Source organism: Pagrus pagrus (genome assembly GCF_965226575.1).
Source record: "Pagrus pagrus genome assembly, chromosome: 16".
NCBI lineage: Eukaryota > Metazoa > Chordata > Actinopteri > Spariformes > Sparidae > Pagrus > Pagrus pagrus.
The window spans coordinates 9,628,186-9,649,144 of record NC_140200.1 but is presented as its reverse complement, the minus strand read 5'-3'; the positions used below and the strand labels follow the sequence as shown (position 1 = coordinate 9,649,144).

Genomic DNA, 20,959 nt, shown 5'->3' with positions numbered 1-20,959 from the left:
TTATTACAGATATATCAGTATCGGCATATATGTTATCTTTGTCTTTTACAAAGAACATAATGTACAAAAAGATGCCTAGGAAGTTTTCAGTAGACTGATGTCATTATGGACATTAACAGTGTATTGAACTGCGTTATACATACATATCTTTCTCACAAGTGTTTGATAACCACATTTGTAGGATCATCGCAAAATATGTGCTGATGTATATAATGTGGTTGTGTATAAGAATATTGGCCAATATAGAGATATCTACATTTACCACCTCCACCCACATCATAAGCAGATGGAGTTTGCCAAATTGTTTTACGAATTGCAGATGTTCAAATCATTTTTTTCTTCCGAGCACTTGAAGGTCTATATAGCGTCTCAACTGCTCTTCATCTGCTGAGGAAGATCATGTAATATGTTTGAAAGCTCGTGTCTTGGGGTGGAAGTCAGTTGTTAGTTCCTATTAGCAGACTCAATTTCTAAGCTAACGTTAGCTACTGTTGCTGTCTGTTAGTGGAGCAGAGAGAGGCACTCGAGAACGTGTATAAAGTCACATCCTTTGGACTGTTTGTGGAAAAGCCGACCCGAGTCCTTCACAGAAAAACAAAAAAAGCATTAAACTACTTAAACAGATGGTCTATAGGCTTGTAAAGGCAACTGAGAGAGACGGGTCACGTGATTAATACATGTAAATTGCTACAAACTGTTACATAGGGCCTCTTTAAGAAAAACATGAATGAGAAAGGTTAAAAAAATAGTAAAACTCACCTAGAAATCGTCAATGCCAAGAGAACAGTTTAATCTACGGCTGCTGATAAAGATTAGCATGTCATGTTCCTATGTAGATTTAGCAAACTTGCTAAATTGAACCAAAAGAGGGTCACAAAATGACCCTTGAACCTTTTTTCAGCTCTCTGTCAGCATGTAAAGATGTCAGCGTGCTTATTTTTGGACTCCGTATTACATAAAGCTGCACCACCAGGGAGCGAATCGTGTTTAAAACAGCAGAAAACAGCAGGTTAATTATTTATTCACAGCTCGTTCTCGGCTCCACTGTTGTCACGGTCAAGGGAATCCGATTCTACAGCAGCAGAACAGTACGTGCTGCGCGTGACGTCAACGCGCGACTGCCGTGTCGTCACACTTCCCTTGACCATGTTTGGGTAATTGCAGTTGTTTTGTTTCCATGGCGACGGGTGTCACGTTTCGGGGCCGGGTTGTGGATGTTACCGGAAAAAGTCGAAGCGGCGGCGCTGCTGAGCGTAAACAGACGAGAGCTTCTCATCTATTATTAACGAGCGGGCATCACGTGCACGACGATAATTGGTCTAATAAGTAATTTAACGGTGCCAAGGCCTTTCTCGGAAGAAGGACCGGGGTTTGTAATGACCACAGGCTGTTTGGTGTCGGTCATCAACGAGCAAATGTTTCAAGACAGCGATAACAGCGCAGTGGATGCATTCAATGTAACCACGTCAAGCCCAGACGATTACATTCATCCACTTGTGCCAAAAAAAAAAAAAAAAAAGCATTTGTTGAACGTTTTATAACATCTGCCATGTTTCCTCTGTCTGTGTGAGAGGTGCAGTGTTTCTTTCCATCGGTAGGGGGAGCTAAACCAAACAACACGAGCGTCTCTTTAATGTAACAGCGTGGTGCGTTTGGGCCCCTGCTATTTTAAAGAGATGATGGACAGACCTGTCAGCAGCTCTGATGGCTTCTGACTCACTCTCTGTCCACTTATTCCATCTAAACTCAATGTGTCCATCAGTGTGAAGCTTCTCAACATGCTCCACAGTTGTAAAAAGTCACATAGCTGAAGTTGTTCACAACAAACCATCAAGCCACAGCCTCAGCCCCACTGTATGAGAGAGAAGTGTTTTTTTTAATTTTCAGGTTTGGATCGAGGCCATTGCCTGCTTTTACTCCATCTGAATAATATTACCAACGAGTAGAAATCATTTCTTAAAAGTACAAGTCATGCATTCAAGATTTTACACAAGTTAAAGTTGGATGTTATAAGTATCAGCATAAAACTATTCTTGAGCAAAAGGTAAACCACATACAAAAAGTGAAGCTCGTTAAAGGGGCCCTATGTCGTTTTGGAGAGGAAATTCAAACTCAGAATTTTAATATTTACTTTATTAATGAGGTAATAATACACACTCAAATTTTTTTTTTTTTTTAAATAAAAGCTGTTCTCAGAGGAAAATAAGGTCCCCAGAATGCAGTTTGAAGCTAGAAAGGTGGCAGGGTCCGCCACATATAAACAAGTAAAGTAAAGCATTTGTTAATTTAGTTTGTTTAAGCATAGTTAATGAAGATCTTTCTCCTCTGATTGCAATTTCTTTCCCCCAAACTACATAGTTCACCTTTAATTGGAACCATGTGTACATCACTTTAATGTTGCAGCTGGCAAATGTGGAGCTGATTTCAACTACTTTATAAAGCCTAATCTTAACTAATATGTCACAAATTGTCCATTATATTTTGAATTAATAATGTGAACTTAGTAAGAAGTAGCAGGTAACTAAAGCTTTAGAATGAATATGGTAAAAAGTACAATATTTGCCTCTGAGATCGGCCTACCATTGTTCCTAAGTATAGTACTCAAGTAGATTAATCAGGTCACTTTCCAGCACTGTCTCTTGGCGGTGGAGGAAGCATTTATTTCTCTTACTTTGACCAAAATGATGTAATTTTCATGAAAAGTACAACGCTCAAAATGTGGATTATGCATATTATCAGCAATGTGGGCTATCATACAAAGGAATGGAAATTAAAATTACTACATGCAGCAGGATGCACCCTGTCAGCATTATTTTATTGTGTAATGTATTATTTCATCATATGTGACATACTCTGATGTATAAGCAGCTTTCAAATGTTGTAGCTGACAAGGAGGAAGTTACATTATTTTCATCTTAAATGTAGTATTAGCCAGTAGTTGTAGGAAATATAAAGCATGAAAACAAAACACAAGCAGTTGTTATTTTACTGTAGAGCAGTATTTGGGCATATACACACAGTTACATTCCAGCAGTTTGTGTATGTGGCAGATCTTTTTGTAAAAGTAATAATATCACAATGTAAAGATAGGTCAGTCTTAAAAAACGCACTTATCGTGTAAAGAGTAAAGTTATTTAGTCCTTGTCACTTTCATATTATCATTCTTTTATTATTATATTGCTGGATGTAGCTATTTTAGTTATTTGAATTGTACTTTATTAACAGGTTATGTCTGATTTTTGCATGTAAAACCTTAGCTTGCAAAGTAACCACTAACTATAGTTGACAAAATAAGGAAGTGAAATAAAAAGTCCAATATTTCACTCTGTTTCAAATATTTGTTATTATTGAGCCAGAGACAGTTATAGATCCAGTGCGTTGTTATGTAAATGACCATTAATTATTTGATGTACATTGACAGATATAAAGCATTAAATAAAAATAAATCAAATATAAATCAACAAAGACACGATACACTAAATAAAGGAGAACGTTTGGTGACCTCACATAATCCCTCATCATAACCTCAGAGGTCTAATTAGCCACAATGAAAACACATGGGTGCGCCGGGCCTTTAAGTAGAGTACCAACATTTGAACTTGTCATGGCAGGAGAAGCTCAAGTGATATATTAACAATGGCTTTGTTGTATTCAAGCGTCCCAGTAAGTCATGACAGTGTGACAGTGAGCCAACATGCATGATACCAGGAACCTAAATGGAGCCAGATGGAATTCAGCCATCATTCATTGTCCATGGTAACTGGAGCTTGTATTTATTGAGGTGTAAACTGCTTTTGAAATGAGGAAATACCCTTTAAAGGTTCACTTATTCAGTGATATCATGCCCAATATCTACCCTTATCACATAATATCGACTGAGTGTACAACAGTTAGCTTTTTAGATCTGTCCATTTGCCAGTGCTCTTGTTTTTTTTGTCTTTTTTTGCAGATTTATGTCCTGGCATTCTGTGTATATCTGGCCTATAGGTGTCTGTATGTATCTAATATGAACTGTACAATGTAAAGTGTTGACCTGACTTGTTTATAAAGTACAAAACTTGGAGCAGTCTGCTTCCTGCAGTAGTATTTCAGGATGAGCTTACTCCAAGAAACACCAGCACTCTGCGCCATGTCTCACATCGCCCGTTTACAGATCTCTATCTTTCTATTATCTGTTGTGTACTCACTGTTTCCACCCCTGTTATCTCACCCTCATACACCTCCTGACCACTCTGCTTCCTGCTTACTGTGATATTCCCAGGGAAGTGCTATATTTACAGGAATAAATCAATGTCATACGGGTTTGGGAAGACTTCGTCACCTGACATGAGTAACGCCTTGAGCAGCAATGTTGTTGCAGAACCAAAGATGTACGTGAGTTTCCAACTGGATATCTTCAATGATACAATAGGAAAGAAAGACACCTCGTGCTGATTTATTTTGAGATGACTCGCCTTCTTTTCATGACTAATTTACCATTAAACTAGCCCTGACGAGTGTAAAACTACAAAGATTTTGTTTGTTTGTGCATGAATGTGCTTTTAATAGGCTTGGATACAACATGATACAGTGGATAAACATCAATCCATGTCTCACTTCACTAATAACACTGGGAGCTTTTACTCAAATGGAAACAGGATCAGTGGGGGGGAGGAAGAGGAGTGCTGCTGGCATGATGGCTGACAGCCTGTGGTTGTGAGAGGGAGATGAAGATGAAGAGGGGGTTTAAATTCAGCGCCAGCACGCAACTGGTGTTCTAAGTGATTGGTCTGATTTCTGTGAATGGAGTCGATGTGAGTCTGCTACAGCATCACAATCCATTTCATTAAGACTGGCATGCATCGTCTCCGTGTGTTGGATCCAGGCTGTCGTGTGTAATGTATGTGACAGAAAGGAGAATGTTTCAGTTGGGACAATTAAGAAGCCCATTTTCGACAAAAACAATAATAATTTTGATTTATTTCATAATTTTGACTTTTCCTTTTTATAATTATGACTTTCTATTTCATGATTTCAACTTTTATCTCAGAATTGTGACTTTAATGTTATACATATGATTTGTTATCTTGTATGTTTGACTTTTATGACTTTCATCTAATGAGATAAGGTCAAAATTATGACTTTAATCTCATAAATACAATTTTCTATCTCATAATTTCACCCTATTAACTTATAAGATAAAAAGTCTTTCATAATTATCACTTACAATGGGATTTCTTTTTCATCAAGCTTGATTTTCATCTTGTTTTTTTCTTTAACTGGCAGAAATTGGCTTCCATATTACACAGATTGTATTCATGTAGAGTATGAATGCATTAGAGTAGTGCAAGCAGAATTTTGGCATTCATTCAAAATCATAGTTTCCATTCACTCCTAAACCATTGCTGTCAGAAGAAGGGAACTATCGTTCTTGAGTAATACACCATTTCCAATGACTCTCTGAATGTTACGTACAGTTTTAGAAAACCTGAATGAACATTCTGCATTTTTACGAGTTGCCAGACGTGTTTTGACGTGAACTACAACCGTCTGAGATTATTTTGAAAGAAGAAAAAAGGAAGGAAGGAGGGATATTAAATGGAGCGTTAGTAAAAATAAAGTTTGTCTGCAGTGTGGTGCATGATGAGTCAGGATTATGTCTGGAGGTGTCTGGTTCGCTGGGTATTTCCCAAAGATGTGTGGCTGGATAATATTACGACAAAACATTTCAACTTAATCTCCAGATTTTAATCAGGTTGGTCCTTTAAAGAAAATGTGAGAATATGACTGACGCACCGGGATGCATGCTGTTTGAGCATAACATTGTAGTGCAAATATGTGTGTAATTGTCCAAAAATTAATAAATGCATAGACAGAAAAACAGACGTTGTGTGGGCGTCAGAAGTTTTTTAACCTCCTGGCGCCCACACAACAAGAGCTCTGCACATGAAGCTGCAAAACTCCAAACTGAACCCCCTCTCCATTCATCAGAGGGCAGCTGTTGGAAAGTGCACCCAAGATTATTTTTTAATGCGGAGACCTTCTGGAAGGTTAGAACAGACAAGAATAAAGATATGTTTGGACTTTTGTCATGGTCACATCCTGACCCAGACCCTGATTTTTCTATAACAGCAGCATTTCTCCAGCTTCTGTATATTCTTGTTCACAACTTGACTTGAAAAAAAACAGAACTTCTGTTAACTTTTTCATGAACAAATTAGCATGCTTTGCATACTAGCTCTGCATTTTCCAACTGGTATTGTTTTTCAGAGTGTCATTATCAAGGCTTATTGTTCTCGGCAGGGACAATGGCCTCTTAAAGGCTTAGAGTGCCAAATGGGCCTGCACCATGTGCGTTTGTGCACTGAGTGACATCTCTGGCTGCCTTCCTGCAGCTCGGCTGAATGTCTGCACCTGTGAAGGGAAAACCCCTGAAATGTCTTAACTAAAGACGTCCAGGACCCTCCTGTTTTATGAAATCTGTCTGCATGCTCAGTTCAGTTCTGCTTTATTAACCCCAAATGCCTCCCCTGAAATTTGTCATCTATGTTAAGAGCGACTGTGACGCACAGTCCCCCCCACCCTCCCTCCCCGACCTCTACTCAGATGCGAGACATAAATCACAGCAGAACCAAATTAGAATCTAAAAAAAGGAACAGAGTGGGGTATTTTGGTGAGCCTCTAATAACTCAGCTGCTTGTTCTGGGGGGGAACAGTTGAGGTGGCATCGTGTAAAACCCTACTGAGCCTGGGATAATAGTAATGATAGAAAGCTGAGATGTAATTAAAGGTGCACAGGAGAATGGGTCGTTCTTGATTAAAAAGATGCTAAGACACTATGTTGTTGTAATTTAAGGACAATGCTTTAATTGTTTCGATATTATACTGCCTCTCATTTATGATTTGGTCTTAAAAATGTGTAAAATAATCCTTTGTTTAAGATTTAAGCATTATTTATATAGTTGCATTGAAAGCAAACCTTGCCTTCCAGACATGGACAACTTCAGACATTAAAATTAAAAAGCAAAGGTTGTTTTACTACTTCATAGCGTCATGTTTTTATAATGTGCATCAATAAACAGGCACATTTCAGTTTTACAGGATCTGTCCACTGGGATGTAGTTACAACTGTCCACACTAGAGGGAAGCAGCAGGAAGAGGCATTCAAATGAAGATTTATATTTTTTTCTGGAACTTTCTGGAACCTCCATCAGGAATAAGACGTGATTTTTAGCATGTGTGTTTTTTATGTGTTATGAATCAAGCCACATTTTTATTAAGGAGAGCTTAAAGGAAATACAATTAGATTTTTTGCAGCAGCAGCTAACGTTACACGTGGAAATACCCTGCAAGATTTACTGCTTTACTTAAGCATCAAACTTCCTCTGCCACCTGTAATAATAAGGTTTAAGGTCTCTGTGAATTTGTCTGAGAAAAGCAACGCCGGGTGTCTCGTTCAACCGCACAGACAGGTGTAACAGTCACATTGGGAGGAAATCTCAATGCAACCTTGTGAGTCAGATTACATATGGGTGAAAGATGAAAAACTGGGCGATAAAAACCATGACAATGTGTCATTAACTGTTGTCAAAATAAGATTTAATAATCAAAGAAGCAATCTGTCTTTCCACTCAAATGGTAAATGGCCTGCTAAACAGGAAGTGATGACTTTCCCTCGTCACTGGAAAATGAGACCACAACGTGTTGTTGCATAAACATGTTTGATTTGGAACTGAACACAGTGTTAAATTAGTTTATTTTTGTCACTTGTAGGCTGCGAGTTTTATGTCAGTACTTGAAATAATCCTTTGATGTCAGGAACTGTCGTGGGCTGTTGACAAACTTGTAAAACTTCCTTGTAAGAGCCTGAATGGCTAATTGACTTATTTCCAAGGTTTCACTGAAACACATTTAACTGAAAGTAATCATCTGCTGTTTAGAAGGGATTTACATGTTATTAACTCTCATAAAGGAGAAAAATAAAAGCATGTGTTGCAGGCTGAAGTGTCCTAAATGTTCCCAGCATGGGGGTCAGGACCCCCTAAGAAATGATAGAATGTAACTAAGTACATTTACTCCACTACTTGCATATTTCCATTTTCTGCTACTTTATATTTTGATAGCAAATACTGTACTTGTCCCCTCACTACGTCTATTTGATAACTTGAGTTACTATTTATACATTGCATGCTGCATCAGAGCCAAAGTACATTTTAAAAATCATGTTTTTTATCATCAATTGGTTGAAAAAAGAATCCAGATACCTAAAATCTGAAAAATGTTGAATATCTGATCTGATAATCGTCCAGGGCGATAATCGGTCAACCTGTAGTATATGTGTATATATGTATAATATACTTTTACTTGTAGTTTCAATAGTTAAGTACATTTATTGCATGAAAATTTATATTTAGGTACATTTAATATCAGATACTTCATGTACTATTCTTAATAATCTAAAGGTGCAAAATGTAAGAATTGGCCTCCTGTCCCATTCAAACATAAAGAGGGTATGTCTATCTAGCTAACTGCTGTAGCTACTGTTAGATATGTACAGTAGCTCAGTTAGCCATGCAGTTAGCAGTTCTAGGGTTGGTGTTGTCTACACCCCTAGCATGGGAGCTTTGGACTGTCAGGAGGAAGGTCTGACTACAGGTTAGTCCCAACCTCCTGAGGCCTGAGGACATCTTTGAAATAACGTCAACACTGTAACTCATTTATTTATTCACACTCTGTTGATAATTTTAGTCATTTCTTACATGTTTTAAACAAACATTTGCACCTTTTATTGCATTATATTTACTTTCCCTCAAGACTTCTGTGTACTTTTTACAGCATGGCCCCTAAGAAATCATAAAATAAATCTGAGAGGTCAAAAGATGATTAAAGAGTATAATTAAGAAAACAAATCATATCTATGTTGAACAAATTTTTTTTTTTTTTTCAGACTTTATTCTCATTTTTGCTTCTTTCTTGTGAAATGGGATCAATTCGGGTAATCTGGGACATTTTATGGCAATTTTATGGCAATTTTGACTTCTGTGACTCATTAAAATATCTAGTCACTCTACATACACACACATGAAGATTTCTTAAGATGATGAAATGTTTTCTAACCACACCAGAAGAAGGAATATCATACCCTGAGGACACATGACACACCTATTAGTGCTCTTTGTGCAAAAAACAAAATTTTGCCAAAATTTGATCATCTGTGACTGCACATTTTGTAATCTGTGACTTGTATTAGGCTTACTTTATACGTGCCAAACTCAATGTCACCGTCCTGAATGTCTGACCTCTCAGTCCTCCCACTGAAATGCCTTCAGATTGAGTTGAGGAAGGTCAAAGGTCACAAGTTTTCTCACACCTACTGACATTAAAGGGGCACTATGTAGTTTTGGAGAAGACATTCAAACTTAGTTTCAATATTTACAATATTAAACTCGGGAATATTTAATTTTTCCATAACTGAGTAAACAAGCTGTTCTCAGTACACTCTTTGAGGCAAGAACAAGGTGGCAGGGTCCGCCATACATAAACAATGCAAAGCAATATGATATTTTATGACATAAACAGTTTGTTTATTTAGTTTTAGGGATTTTAAAAAAAGTCAATGGGTTAGTCAACAGTGCACCTTTTAATGCTTATTATTAAAGACTTGTCTTTCACCACTATTACAATACTGTAAGTTTATAAATAAGTTGTATTTTATTGGTGGTTAGAGCTCCATTTTCTCAACCCCACCTTTTGTCAAATAATAAAACACCTGCAGCTAAGACTGTGTGTGTGTCTGTGTGTGTGTGTTTACTGTATTCCTTGACGCGTTCACGGCCCTGGGGCGTGTGTTTCACCGTGTCTATCTGTCTATCAGCTGAAACTTTCCTCTCCTCCTGCCTGTGTGTATTGTTTTCTTGTGGTTGCTAGGGGTGGAGCAAACAAACCGCTGTGTCTCCGGCCGTCCTCTTACATTATTTTCATCCGTGCTTACGTATGGGGAGGGCAGTTCCGCATTCCGGAGCCCTCACGGAGAAGAGCAGTACTTAAACGGGCTGATGCAACGACTCCACTTAGTCCCAAAACCTACATCCGACTCGTAACTCCCGCACCGGCCCATTATTACTGCGGATTTTGGACGCACAACAGGTAGGTGTGTGTGTGTGAGAGCCGTCGAGCTGTGTTGCTGTGTTGTTTCTCCCTCCTCTGTGTATTTGTGCTAGATGTTAGCTAAATGTGACCGCACGCTTCACGTTATTTGCATATTTTTCACACTTTTCACACCACGCTGTACACGCTCAACACACTGAAATCTGGTCGCTAACTTGTGTGAGTTTCATGTGGTGTTTGTTTCGGTTAATATCAACGCGTGGGGACGCGTTTTCAGCTAATTGCTGCATTAAAAGGTTTTAATAGTTGTAAAGTTTTCCGTGCTCTCGCCGCAGAAGTCGGTTTGTTGCTGCCACAGCCGTTAAGTACGTTGTTGTTACAACTGTTGTAGCAACTGTCGCTTTACAGCTCGTTATTTACAGACCCGCTTGCTAAATTACACACCAGCCTGTGTCCCACTGAAGGTATTTTCATCTGGGGAGTCTTAATTTCAGTGTTGCTAAACAGGAGAAGTGTCGGTTAGCCTTGTGAAGACAGTTATGTAACGCTATACGCGCCACACGCTGTGGGGTTTTGAGTAACTGCTAGCTAAGCTAGTCTGGTGCACCGGACTACGCGGAGCTGGCAAAGGATTTATAATTTCACATCACAGAAACATGTGAATTAAACTTTGTTCCTGCTGCATAGTCATGCCATGCGTTCAGACTGTCGTAACATTAAAATCGGCTAGTGCTTCAAGTTCAAACTCTCAAACTACTTTCACTATCACTACTTGAAAGTCACAGGCATGGCATGCAGCTGCAAGTTAGATAAGCTAAGAATACCAGATTTGCAAAATGACTGATAACTGTGTGTCTCTGCTGGTATTGATGGAGACATCACTATTAGGGCTGCATCTTATTATTAATTTATTATCAATTGATGTATCTTTTAATTGTTGAGTCCCATTTCTAGAGCCCAAGGTAATAATAGTAAATAATAAACCGTTTTTATATGCACAGTTCATGCATAAAATGCAACACAAAGTGCTTAACATTAAAGCAGATTATCATCACAGTTATGATATGAAACAATAAAGACAACAACAAGATGGGACAAGATTGAGCAGCCATTAGCTTAAAACACTTCAAGACAAACCAATAAAGAAGAATAAGTCTTTGAATGGTTTGATTTGACAGATCATCTTCAAATATATTAAATTTAGCATGAAATGAAACGGAAAAAAAAATGAATTAAGATACAGGAACCAGATAATATTCACTTCCACTCACTTGAACATCACATAGATTTTCAAAATTGCTTTCAGTTAATTTTCTGTTGATCAATCTAGGGCTGCAACTAACAATTATTTTCATTCCCCAATAATATGTCTTCTATTTTCTCTATTAATCCAATCGTCGTTTGGTCTCTAAAATGTCACAAAAGATTATGCCCTGAATTGTCTTTTTTTGTCCACAACTAAGAGATATTCGATTTACTGTCATAGAGGAGTGAAGAAACCGGAAAGTGTTCACATTTAAGAAGCCTGAATCAGAGAATTTTAACTTTTTTCCCTTAAATTATTTAAACTGATTTATCGATTATCAAAAGAGTTGGTGATTAATTTCACAGTTGAAAACTAATCAGTTAATCTTTGCAGCTCTAGATCAATCAGTCAACCATGCCTTTCAGCTCTCAAAACAAAACTTCTACTTTGAATAGTAATCCATATCTTATTTCCTTTTCTACAGCGTCCAAACACAGTTGCATCATTGACAGAAGACAACTGACACGTTTTCTCTGAGTAAGTATTGTGCATTTGAAACTGTTGTAGACTGAATTAATGAGGGATGCTCTCTCGAGTATCCCCTCCTGCTGCACAAAAAAAAGCAAAGAAAAAACAACCTTTTCTTGGCTTAGCCACTTCACCTTGAAACATAAGTGATGTAAATGAAGTGTGAAGTGTATTTGGCAGCATGTGAGTACAGCCAAGAATGTGTGTGCTCAGTTTGGCTCATATTTCTAATCTTTGCTTTGGCCCATCATACTGCACATGCTTAACTTATGTTTAACTATACGTTTCTGCATTGGATAAGAGAAAATCTGTGTGTGTGTGTTTGTGTGTGTGCAGGCTTCACATTGAAATTTTCATACTGCATGTTAAATATGAAGCTTCCCCTTGATCACCACACCAATTCTTTGTTTTCCTGCTGTTGTGACGAGTCACCGAATATCCTCCTCTTGTCCACATCAGGCTCTTTGAAGTGATTTACACTTTACTGTGTAACAGTAACTCTATCCAGGCCAGAGGTAGCTTTAGTTTTCTGCCCTTGTTGGCCTGAAGGTTAAAGGCCAATCATGGAATGGGAAATATGGTGGATAGGGGTGGATCATGTGCATATGTGTGGGTTTGTGACTTGCGAGTTCATAGGTTCAGCATTTTCCTATATAGTGAATGCTGCATGCAGCTGGTGCAGTGCTGGCTCATACAGCTACATGCCATGCAGGGGAAACTATTTGTGTGTCCTTTATATGTATATGTATATATATATATATATATATATATATATATATATATTTGTGTGTGTGTGTGTGTGTGTGGGTGTGTGTATCCTTTGTGTCGTTATCTTTGTTTGTGTGTGTCTAAGTGATAGAGCGTGTGTTGCAGGGGGTTTAAATGCCCCAGTGCCTGCCCGGGCACATCCGTAGGATGGTTTCTGCATAAATGGAACGCTGCAGTGGATTAATGGGGAAGGGCTGGCGAGCCGACAAGCAGCGCAGGGCCGACAGGGCTGAGAGGCTGGACGTGGGCGCACAGGGTTTATTTTAAGTAGAAATGCCTTCCAGTGCGTCTCTGGAGAGCTGGAATTGCCAAGCTGCACCCCAGTATGCTGAATAGACAGCAGACGCATTGCAGGCTAGCGAGCCAACTATGCAACAGCTAGGCTCAATGATACTAATACTAATGCTGGGGGAGCAGCTATTCGCTGCTGTACGTATCACATTATCAGTATCACATTGTAGTCCCCATAAGCCTTTCCACATGGTTTGTAAAAACAGTGTGTCAGGACTGACTAGACGTGCTCAGTGGAAGAAAACACCCAAATGTCCAAAGGTGTAACCGCGAGAAGAGACATTAAAGCCAGTGTTTTTTCTTTTTCTTCTTTTTTTTTTTCTCAGAAAAGAGCACAGTAAAAGCTTCTTTTTAACAAAGTTATGCTTTCCAGATTTCCTGAATGTATCCCGGACTGGAAGCCAGTTTTCTCTGTTTGCACAAAATCTAGTCTTGTCACCGAATGTCAGCCCAAACACTGACCTTTAGCCTTCGAGAGCAACAAAAGGATTGAACACACAGTGCAGAGCAGACACTGGAGCTTGTTTAATCAGAGCAAGCATCTGCTTGACGTGGGGCAGATGAGGAAATCAGAGGACAAAGTATGAAACGGCATTAAAGTGACAACCACATGTTACACAACAAGGGTGATTGCCTCAACAGGCAGCATTAAATCTGATTTTCTGGACATGGTTGGCCAACATCTCGTTGTCAGGGATTGCACACAACTTGCCTTGGATTTGTCATAGACGTGAACTCCATATATTTGAAATAGCTTTTGTCTGCATTTTGTATTTTGATTCGTTTAATCCATGTCTGAGCCAAGCCAAAGCACAGTGCCATGCGAAGTCTAATCCTGACTTACAATGGGGGGAGAAATGGTAACATTCTAATAATTCAACCAGGACCACCCAGATGCAGAATATAAATGTGTGACTGTATGAATGGCACGAAGCGGGCCAAGCAGGAATCCAGCCAATGATCACATCGTAATGTTTGAATGAAGGCAGCCACAGTGCTCATGACTTGTGCATATCTGCAGGTGCTTTGTCTTTCCATTCGCCTGGAAAACTTTTCATTCTTCAGCTGAAGGCTACAATAAAATGCAACAGTTAAACTTCCTGCTCTCTTGTGTAATTTCATTGTGAACAAAAGATAGCCTCTGCATGCACTCACTGCTAAGGCATCCAAACTGTGATTGCGAGAGGAAATTAAGACCCCTCATTACCGCTGCAGCCCAGGGTCTCATCATCACCGACAGTGTTGTGATGTTAAATGTTCATAATTGCATTGAATTGCTTTGGGAAGGTTTATTCAACTTCACAAGAGGAATTTTGAAAGGTTCCTGCAAGCTGCGGCAGCTGTTTAGCCCAAACGAGAAATGAAAGCTGAAATGAAAAGAGATGATCTTTTCTGTTGTGATAATCACTTCTACTCCCACACACTATCACCCTTGAGTTTAATGGCCAGAGATGAGTGCGGCGTGATCAGAACAACAGCCATTACTACGGCGTCTCCCTCCCCTCCTCGTTTCTTGTCCCTCCAATGAAAATAATGAGGGGTTGGAGGAATGTTGATAATGTATACTTGGACTGTCCTGTCCTGGAGGAAAGTCTGTGCCAAATTCCCTGGTTTCCTCAGAGGATTGCGAAAGGCTGTAACTCAACACACAGGCTGACTGAGTGCAGACGGTAATGATGATCGCTCAGACCTTGGCCCTGGATGATGAGAGCGTGCGTTGGCCCGAACCTTTTGCGCTCATTGTTCAATTTCAGCGCTCATGTAGAGCTGTAGAAGCTGTTTGCAAGAGTTTTGCAAGATGCTGGCGCGTGGGCCTTGCAATCCCTTATTAGTCCAAAAGTAGAATTTAATAAAGTGAGACGACAAAAAGTGGTCAGATTTTAGCATCTTGGTAAGTGCACGTCTGCGATCCAGTGATTTAAAATTGAGTCGTCTGGCAGCAAAAAGCCTCAGTCTCAGGCAAAGATTAATTAGCAAGCAACTACTTTTGACTCCTGCTGTCAGTCCACAAAAACCGCTGTGCTCCTAGAGGTTAGCTGTTTTTAAAAATATGTGAAGGTAATGAGTCGCCTTTGAAAAGCCCCTCTAACCCCCCACACCCCTCTCCTTCACCATCTCTATAGGGGACGAGGATAATAGGGCCTCCAGTCGTGCTGCTAGCTATTGGTAAGGGGCTGAATTCCTCAGCGCTGCTAATTGCTCTCAGGAATGACTCAGGAAATGGACACATTTGGTCGAGCTGAAGACAGATAGTGTGTTAGCAGAGAAACCAGCGGATTGTAAATGTATACAGGGCACGCTTCACATATAGGAACCCTCACTGTCTTCACACACACCTCCAGCTATCTACGGCTCCCATGCATTTAGATTAGTCTTGGACTGAAGCCAGAACCAGCGTTGGGTCCGCTCCTATATTTCATAACTAATACATGACATTTCCTCTCCCCGCCCTTGGCTTCGGCTCGTCTCCTCTCAGTGAGCCCTGAGAGGCAGCGGTGCCGGTGCTGTGTAGGTGTCTTTGTTTGAGGCGAGTGTGGGCCTTAAAGCTGTGGCACTGGCTGTTCTGCTCCACTGCAAAAGCACAGCGACGGCGTTGCATCATCAAACGCTGACCACTAATCCTCGGCTGCTGGCTGCTGCTGACAGAAAAAAGAGAAAAATACCCTCTCTTTCAAAAAAAATGTAAAATCACTTTGAGTCATGCTTTTGGGTGTATTTAGGCGCTGCGAGACACGCAATCAGCAAACTTTCCCTGTGTTGTACAGATGAGTCTTCTTCAGGGTTTCATGTCTCGAGGCTTGACTGGGTGTCGAGTTTGCAAGGGGGATTTTATCTTTTTTTTGTGTGGCAGTTTGAAGGAGACGGAACAGATACTCAACTTAAAAGTTATGTTTAAGTCAAAAGCGAGCCACGTCAAGTGTCTGTTATGTGTTTGAGTTCACAAAAGCACAATAAATCGTCTGGAATGGCGTGTAACTCACTTTTATGTCTCATAATTGATAGGCATCTCGCTTCAGACATCATTTCACCTTCAAGGGCGCTGGCAAAACAACCTTTTGATTGGTTCGTACTGATGTCATGCAGACAAATATGAGGTTTACGGGTTGATTGTGTATCTCTGCATGTGTGGCTGGCGAGGTCTGCATGTTTCAACAAGCCCTAGCGATGGAATGGGGGCTTTCCTTGCAATATGTCTGACTGAGCAGTGTTTCATTACAGTCTGCTTCATACAAACCAGTCTAATAGGTAAAATTTGATTATTCCTGAACTAACTTATTTTCTTAGAGTCAATTGCGACTGAAAAATCGTGCATGTCCAGGACGGAGCCTAATCGGAGTCTGTACACTGGTCCTGAGTGTCTGGCCAACTTGGATATCGGACTCCATTTTGGCTCTGAAAGCGATTTGCTCAGTCATTCCTAATGGACGCTTCAGTTCCTGTGGCTGTTCTCTTGGCGCAGGGGTTAGTTTGGATTGCATCTTTTGAATTCCTGCACAGTTATTGGTCGCCGATGAGCAATGTAAGAAAAACATGACATACTTGTTAGTCACACGTTGGGGGATTTCTGCATGGCTTTAGTAAAACATGCAGATGTGCAGATGCAGACAGGGACACATCTCAAATCTGATGTCTAAAACCACTATTGAATCATTTCCCTATCCAAGACTGTATAGCAAATGCACTGGCTGAGTCACTCTAGCCCGACAATTTGTACAATTGTCTGGCTTTATTTAAAGAGCTCGCGCTCTCATTCATCCCTGGATTAGCTGCCATATGGTTTACCTTGTTCTTAGACAGCCTCTCTGCAGAAAAAGGCCTTGGCACCTTCCATTCCTCCACCCTCTCCCGGGACGTTGAGAGAGAGAGGGAATTTTGTCTGAGTGAGATTTTTTACCAGGGCCGTCTTGTTCTTTTCCTCTCCAGCAAAAACAACAGGCGGCTGCCAAGTGCAGCGTAAATGGGAGTATACATACAGTGGGAGAGAGAGAAGGAGGAAGGGAGGGGGCAGTCGGGATTTAAATAATAAAATGCCTCATTGGACACTGGCTCCACACACCAACTTGTCCTTGGAGCGAATAAATCATGCAGAGTGAAGGTGGTAAAGAACAGGTCAGAAGAAGTGTGGAGATTAGCTGAAAAACTGACTAATTGATAAGGTAATAGAGGAGTTTTTCTCTCATAATGTAGACGAGAAGTAAAAAAAAAAATGCATCTGAAGAGTTATGAGTCATTCATCGAGCAGAGAAGCAAATTGATTTCTTCTTCAAAGTGAGCTGATTTGGTTTCCCCCACGTTCGACAGTAAACTCCACTCCAACTGTAAAAACACTTTGAGACCAGCCCATAAGCAGGGGTGGAGTGCATTAGAATAGAGTTACATAACCTTGTTTTTTTTCATTACCTTCTCCACAGCCTTTGTAATAGAGCAAGTCTTTCAGCTTTGCTAAAAAAAAAAAAAAAAAAAAGGTAGCAAAGAAAGAAAAACTTGGTTTAACTTACAATACAGTCGGCCTGTCAGCTAGTCACCCACCAGCAAAGTCAGCTGTTTCCGCAGCACCTCACAATACACGTCTTTGTTGGTTCCATATGAGAGGGGCTTTGTTCGGTCTGTGCCCAACCTGTAGAGGTTCAGCTTCGGCCGAATACTCAGGAGTGAGTTGAGCTCACAGTGTCGGAGTCACGCTGATTTCATCAAACTCCTCGTAGCTGAGATTTTGTCAGTTATTGAAGTATCAGTTGTGTCAGTCATGCACAGGTTTTTTGATTCATGCAGTGATTCTGTGAGCATTGTTTTCCTTCTTACCTACCAATCTTTTTGTATTTTAAGTATTTATTTTTCTGCATAAATACTGAGCAGTAAGAGGAACAATTTCTGGTCAGACTTTCCTCAAATCCACTGCTCTCGCTCTGCCTCTCCTCAGAGATTGCAGGGATGGGCAGGGTACGGTCGGCTCATGTTACACTGTTCCCATCTGTAACATTTGTTTTTTATTTGGCCATCAGAAGTTTTCCAACTCTCGGTCTTACAGTAATTAGAGAGACGTCTTAATTCTCCAGCCACTTCCTTCAGTCCTGCACAAGTTCTCCTTCTTTTCCCATTCCTCCCTGATTACGTTAAAAAGTGCTGCGGTCAAACCCTCGAAACTACCCCAAAATGTTGAAAGAGGGGTGGTGGCAGAACGCACGAGTGTTGGCGGCTCTGTTTTGACATAAATGCTTTTTGATATTCTTTGAATCCTCTTAATGAAAACCAAACGAACATTCAAGATGAAAACCACAAGTAAATTATGAGAAGTGCAGGCGATAGCCCTCAGTTATACGATCACACTGAAGGGTTTCAGGGCTTCCTTTTGCATGTGAAACTACAGAGATGAGTGTTTAGCTGCTGACAGTGTGAAGTTTGTTTTTTCGCCGGCTGCTGACTAAGAAGATAACACAGCTGTCAAAGCTGTCAACGTTTGAATGCATTCTTGGAAACAGCAACCCGCTTTTAGAAAGATGTTTGATGACAAGGACAGAAGACAGTCAATTTATCGTCTGTGGATAGAATGCCAATAGTACCAGATCATAATAAAGATGCGAGACACTGTCAGATGGCTGCAATATGATAGTGGAAGAAGGCTATGAATGTATGGCTCATGTTCCCGCCAGACAAAAGGAGGAAGACAGCATGATAACCTTTACGTTTCAGGACAAAATGCATACACCATGAACCAGAAAGTCTCTAAATTAAAAAATTCCATTCTTTCTTTCGCTTTTTTGACTTAAGGAACCAGGCTGTTTCAGGTCACGAATCGAAACTTTGATGCCAATTGTGCCTGTGTGGCTCAATGGTTAGTATTATTACAGACTAACCACAATAAAAAAAGTTTTCTTTCTCTCGTCTTAACCGTTCCCTCTCTTCCTCTTCTCTCTTCCCACAGCGGCGGTGGTGGCCGGGTCGGACATGATGCCGGGACAGATCCCTGACCCTTCGCTGGCGGCGGGCTCCCTGCCCAGTCTGGGCCCGCTGGCGGGCATCTCGGCCACCACACTCACTGATCAACTCAAGCTGGCTGACTTCCGCCAGCTGGGCACCATGCTGTCCCCGCTGCATTTCCTGGGGAGGCTGGGGAAGAGGCCGCTCGCCATCAAGACAGAGGTGAGGAGGAAAGAGGAAATGGTGCAGAAGTAGGGTGTGAGAAAGATGTACAAGTCAGAGTGAAAAACAAGGAAGGGGGTGTTAGATTTAGGATGTTATACAACCCTCAGTCAAGGCAGGTTATTTAATTTTCTTAAAAAAAAAGTGACATCACTTTCGTAAGCAAAGAACCAAAATGTTAATTTAAGTGTCACATGCAGTGTCTGAAGTGATATACAGCATAAACATAGGAGCTGTTTAAAATTGCTGCTCTTACCTGGTTTTGGGACCCTGTAGTCTTAAATTTTAGGGCAGTGATAAGTATTCATACTTTATATACATCATGTTGGCATGATAGGTTGATTCATTTTGAAAGTGGAATCTTGCCCCCTCTAGTGCCTACAACGAGAATCTAGAGGTTGCACAACACTGTTTTTCAGCCTAGGTGATCACTTCTCTTGGTTGTAGGTTTATGTAATATAGTTAGTCATTATCCAATTTTGTCACATTATTCCTTTTTCTCATATTAACAATACATTTTGTTTGCAGATGGATGAAGACGAAGAAAGGAGGAAACGGAGACGAGAGAAAAACAAGGTAGCGGCAGCACGATGCCGAAACAAAAAGAAGGAACGGACTGACTTCCTTCAAAGGGTGAGTTCATGACACAGCACTGCATACTGATGAGCAGCGCAGGGTGGTGTCCAAGAATAACCTGACTTCAGTTAACCTGAACAGCTGCTTCATGTTTAAGCCTTCAGCCCAAGTCAAAGCTAACATGATCGGGCTAATACTTATTGCTTAAAGTTGTGAGATCATTCTTTTAAAAGTGATCGAAACTGACAACTCTGAAGTGAATATGTCCAGTGGTGTCTAATAATTCAACATCTGTTTCCAGGAATCGGAGCGTCTGGAGATGGTGAACTCTGATCTGAAGGCCCAGATCGAGGAGCTCCGTCTGGAGAGGCAGCAGCTAATGGTGATGCTCAACCTCCACCGGCCCACCTGCATCGTGAGGACCGACAGCGTCAAAACACCAGAGAGCGAGGCCAACCCCTTGCTGGAGCAGCTGTCCACCGACGCCAAGTGAAAACCAGGAAAGCAGGGACGCGGAGTCCCTAAAGCCCAGACTAGCAGCCATTTAAATGAAAACGTAACTGGCAATACATTTCTAAACAAGCACTTGAGCTCCAAGCCGAAGACTTTTGGAGACTCTGCCCAAAGACCTGAGGTTGTACGGCTTCCTTAGTACTGCTACATGAGCTGGCTCTGTCCATTGGAAGACTGGAAATACCCAGTTTCATCTCTGCATTAAGTGTTGTTGTTGACACCCACTGTGCCTAGTTGTTACTTCAACCATCTCTACATAAAGGGACCAATGGAAACCGTAGAGTACGACTGGAAACAACGCATGAGGAAACACACTAATATCAATATGGTGCTCTGTTACAAAAGCCCTGAGTAGATTGTGTGGCATTGTTTCGATGCAGAGGCCCACAAAGGCTTAATGTTCTGCAGTTTTCCTTTGTATTCTAGCCGAAATATACAGGTGTAGAGTTTTTAGTATACAGTACTCAATACAAGTACACCAGACGGAGTAGAGTTGTTTTTTGTTTTTTTTTAATGTTGATTTCTATACCCTGCCTCGACGATGGCAGTTAACCGGTTGATCCGATTTGTGGTGACGCTGGCGTCATGAAAAGCACATATACACAAAATGTTTACACCCTTGTTTTTTGGACTTGTCCATTATTGTACTTGTTTTATACTGCTTTGTATACATAAACATATATGAAATGCTTGTTAATCACTTGATGTGATTTGTCTTTTCAATCTTTCCAGTCCGTGTCTTGTCATGTTGCGCTGTCAAACAGCTGTGAAAACAAGCAGAAATCTCTTCAGCTGAGCAGTATTTCAATG

General features: G+C 40.6%; 1 protein-coding gene across 1 annotated transcript; it reads left to right on the top strand.

The window, feature by feature from the left end:
• Positions 1-9,850: 9,850 nt before the first annotated feature.
• Positions 9,851-20,840, top strand: jdp2b (Jun dimerization protein 2b). The gene is made up of 5 exons (XM_084377141.1): positions 9,851-10,125; positions 11,817-11,869; positions 18,843-19,060; positions 19,589-19,693; positions 19,938-20,840. The coding sequence occupies exons 3-5, from the start codon at positions 18,866-18,868 to the stop codon at positions 20,127-20,129; spliced, it is 492 nt and encodes a 163-aa protein (XP_084233267.1). The 5' UTR covers positions 9,851-10,125; positions 11,817-11,869; positions 18,843-18,865; the 3' UTR covers positions 20,130-20,840.
• Positions 20,841-20,959: the final 119 nt, after the last annotated feature.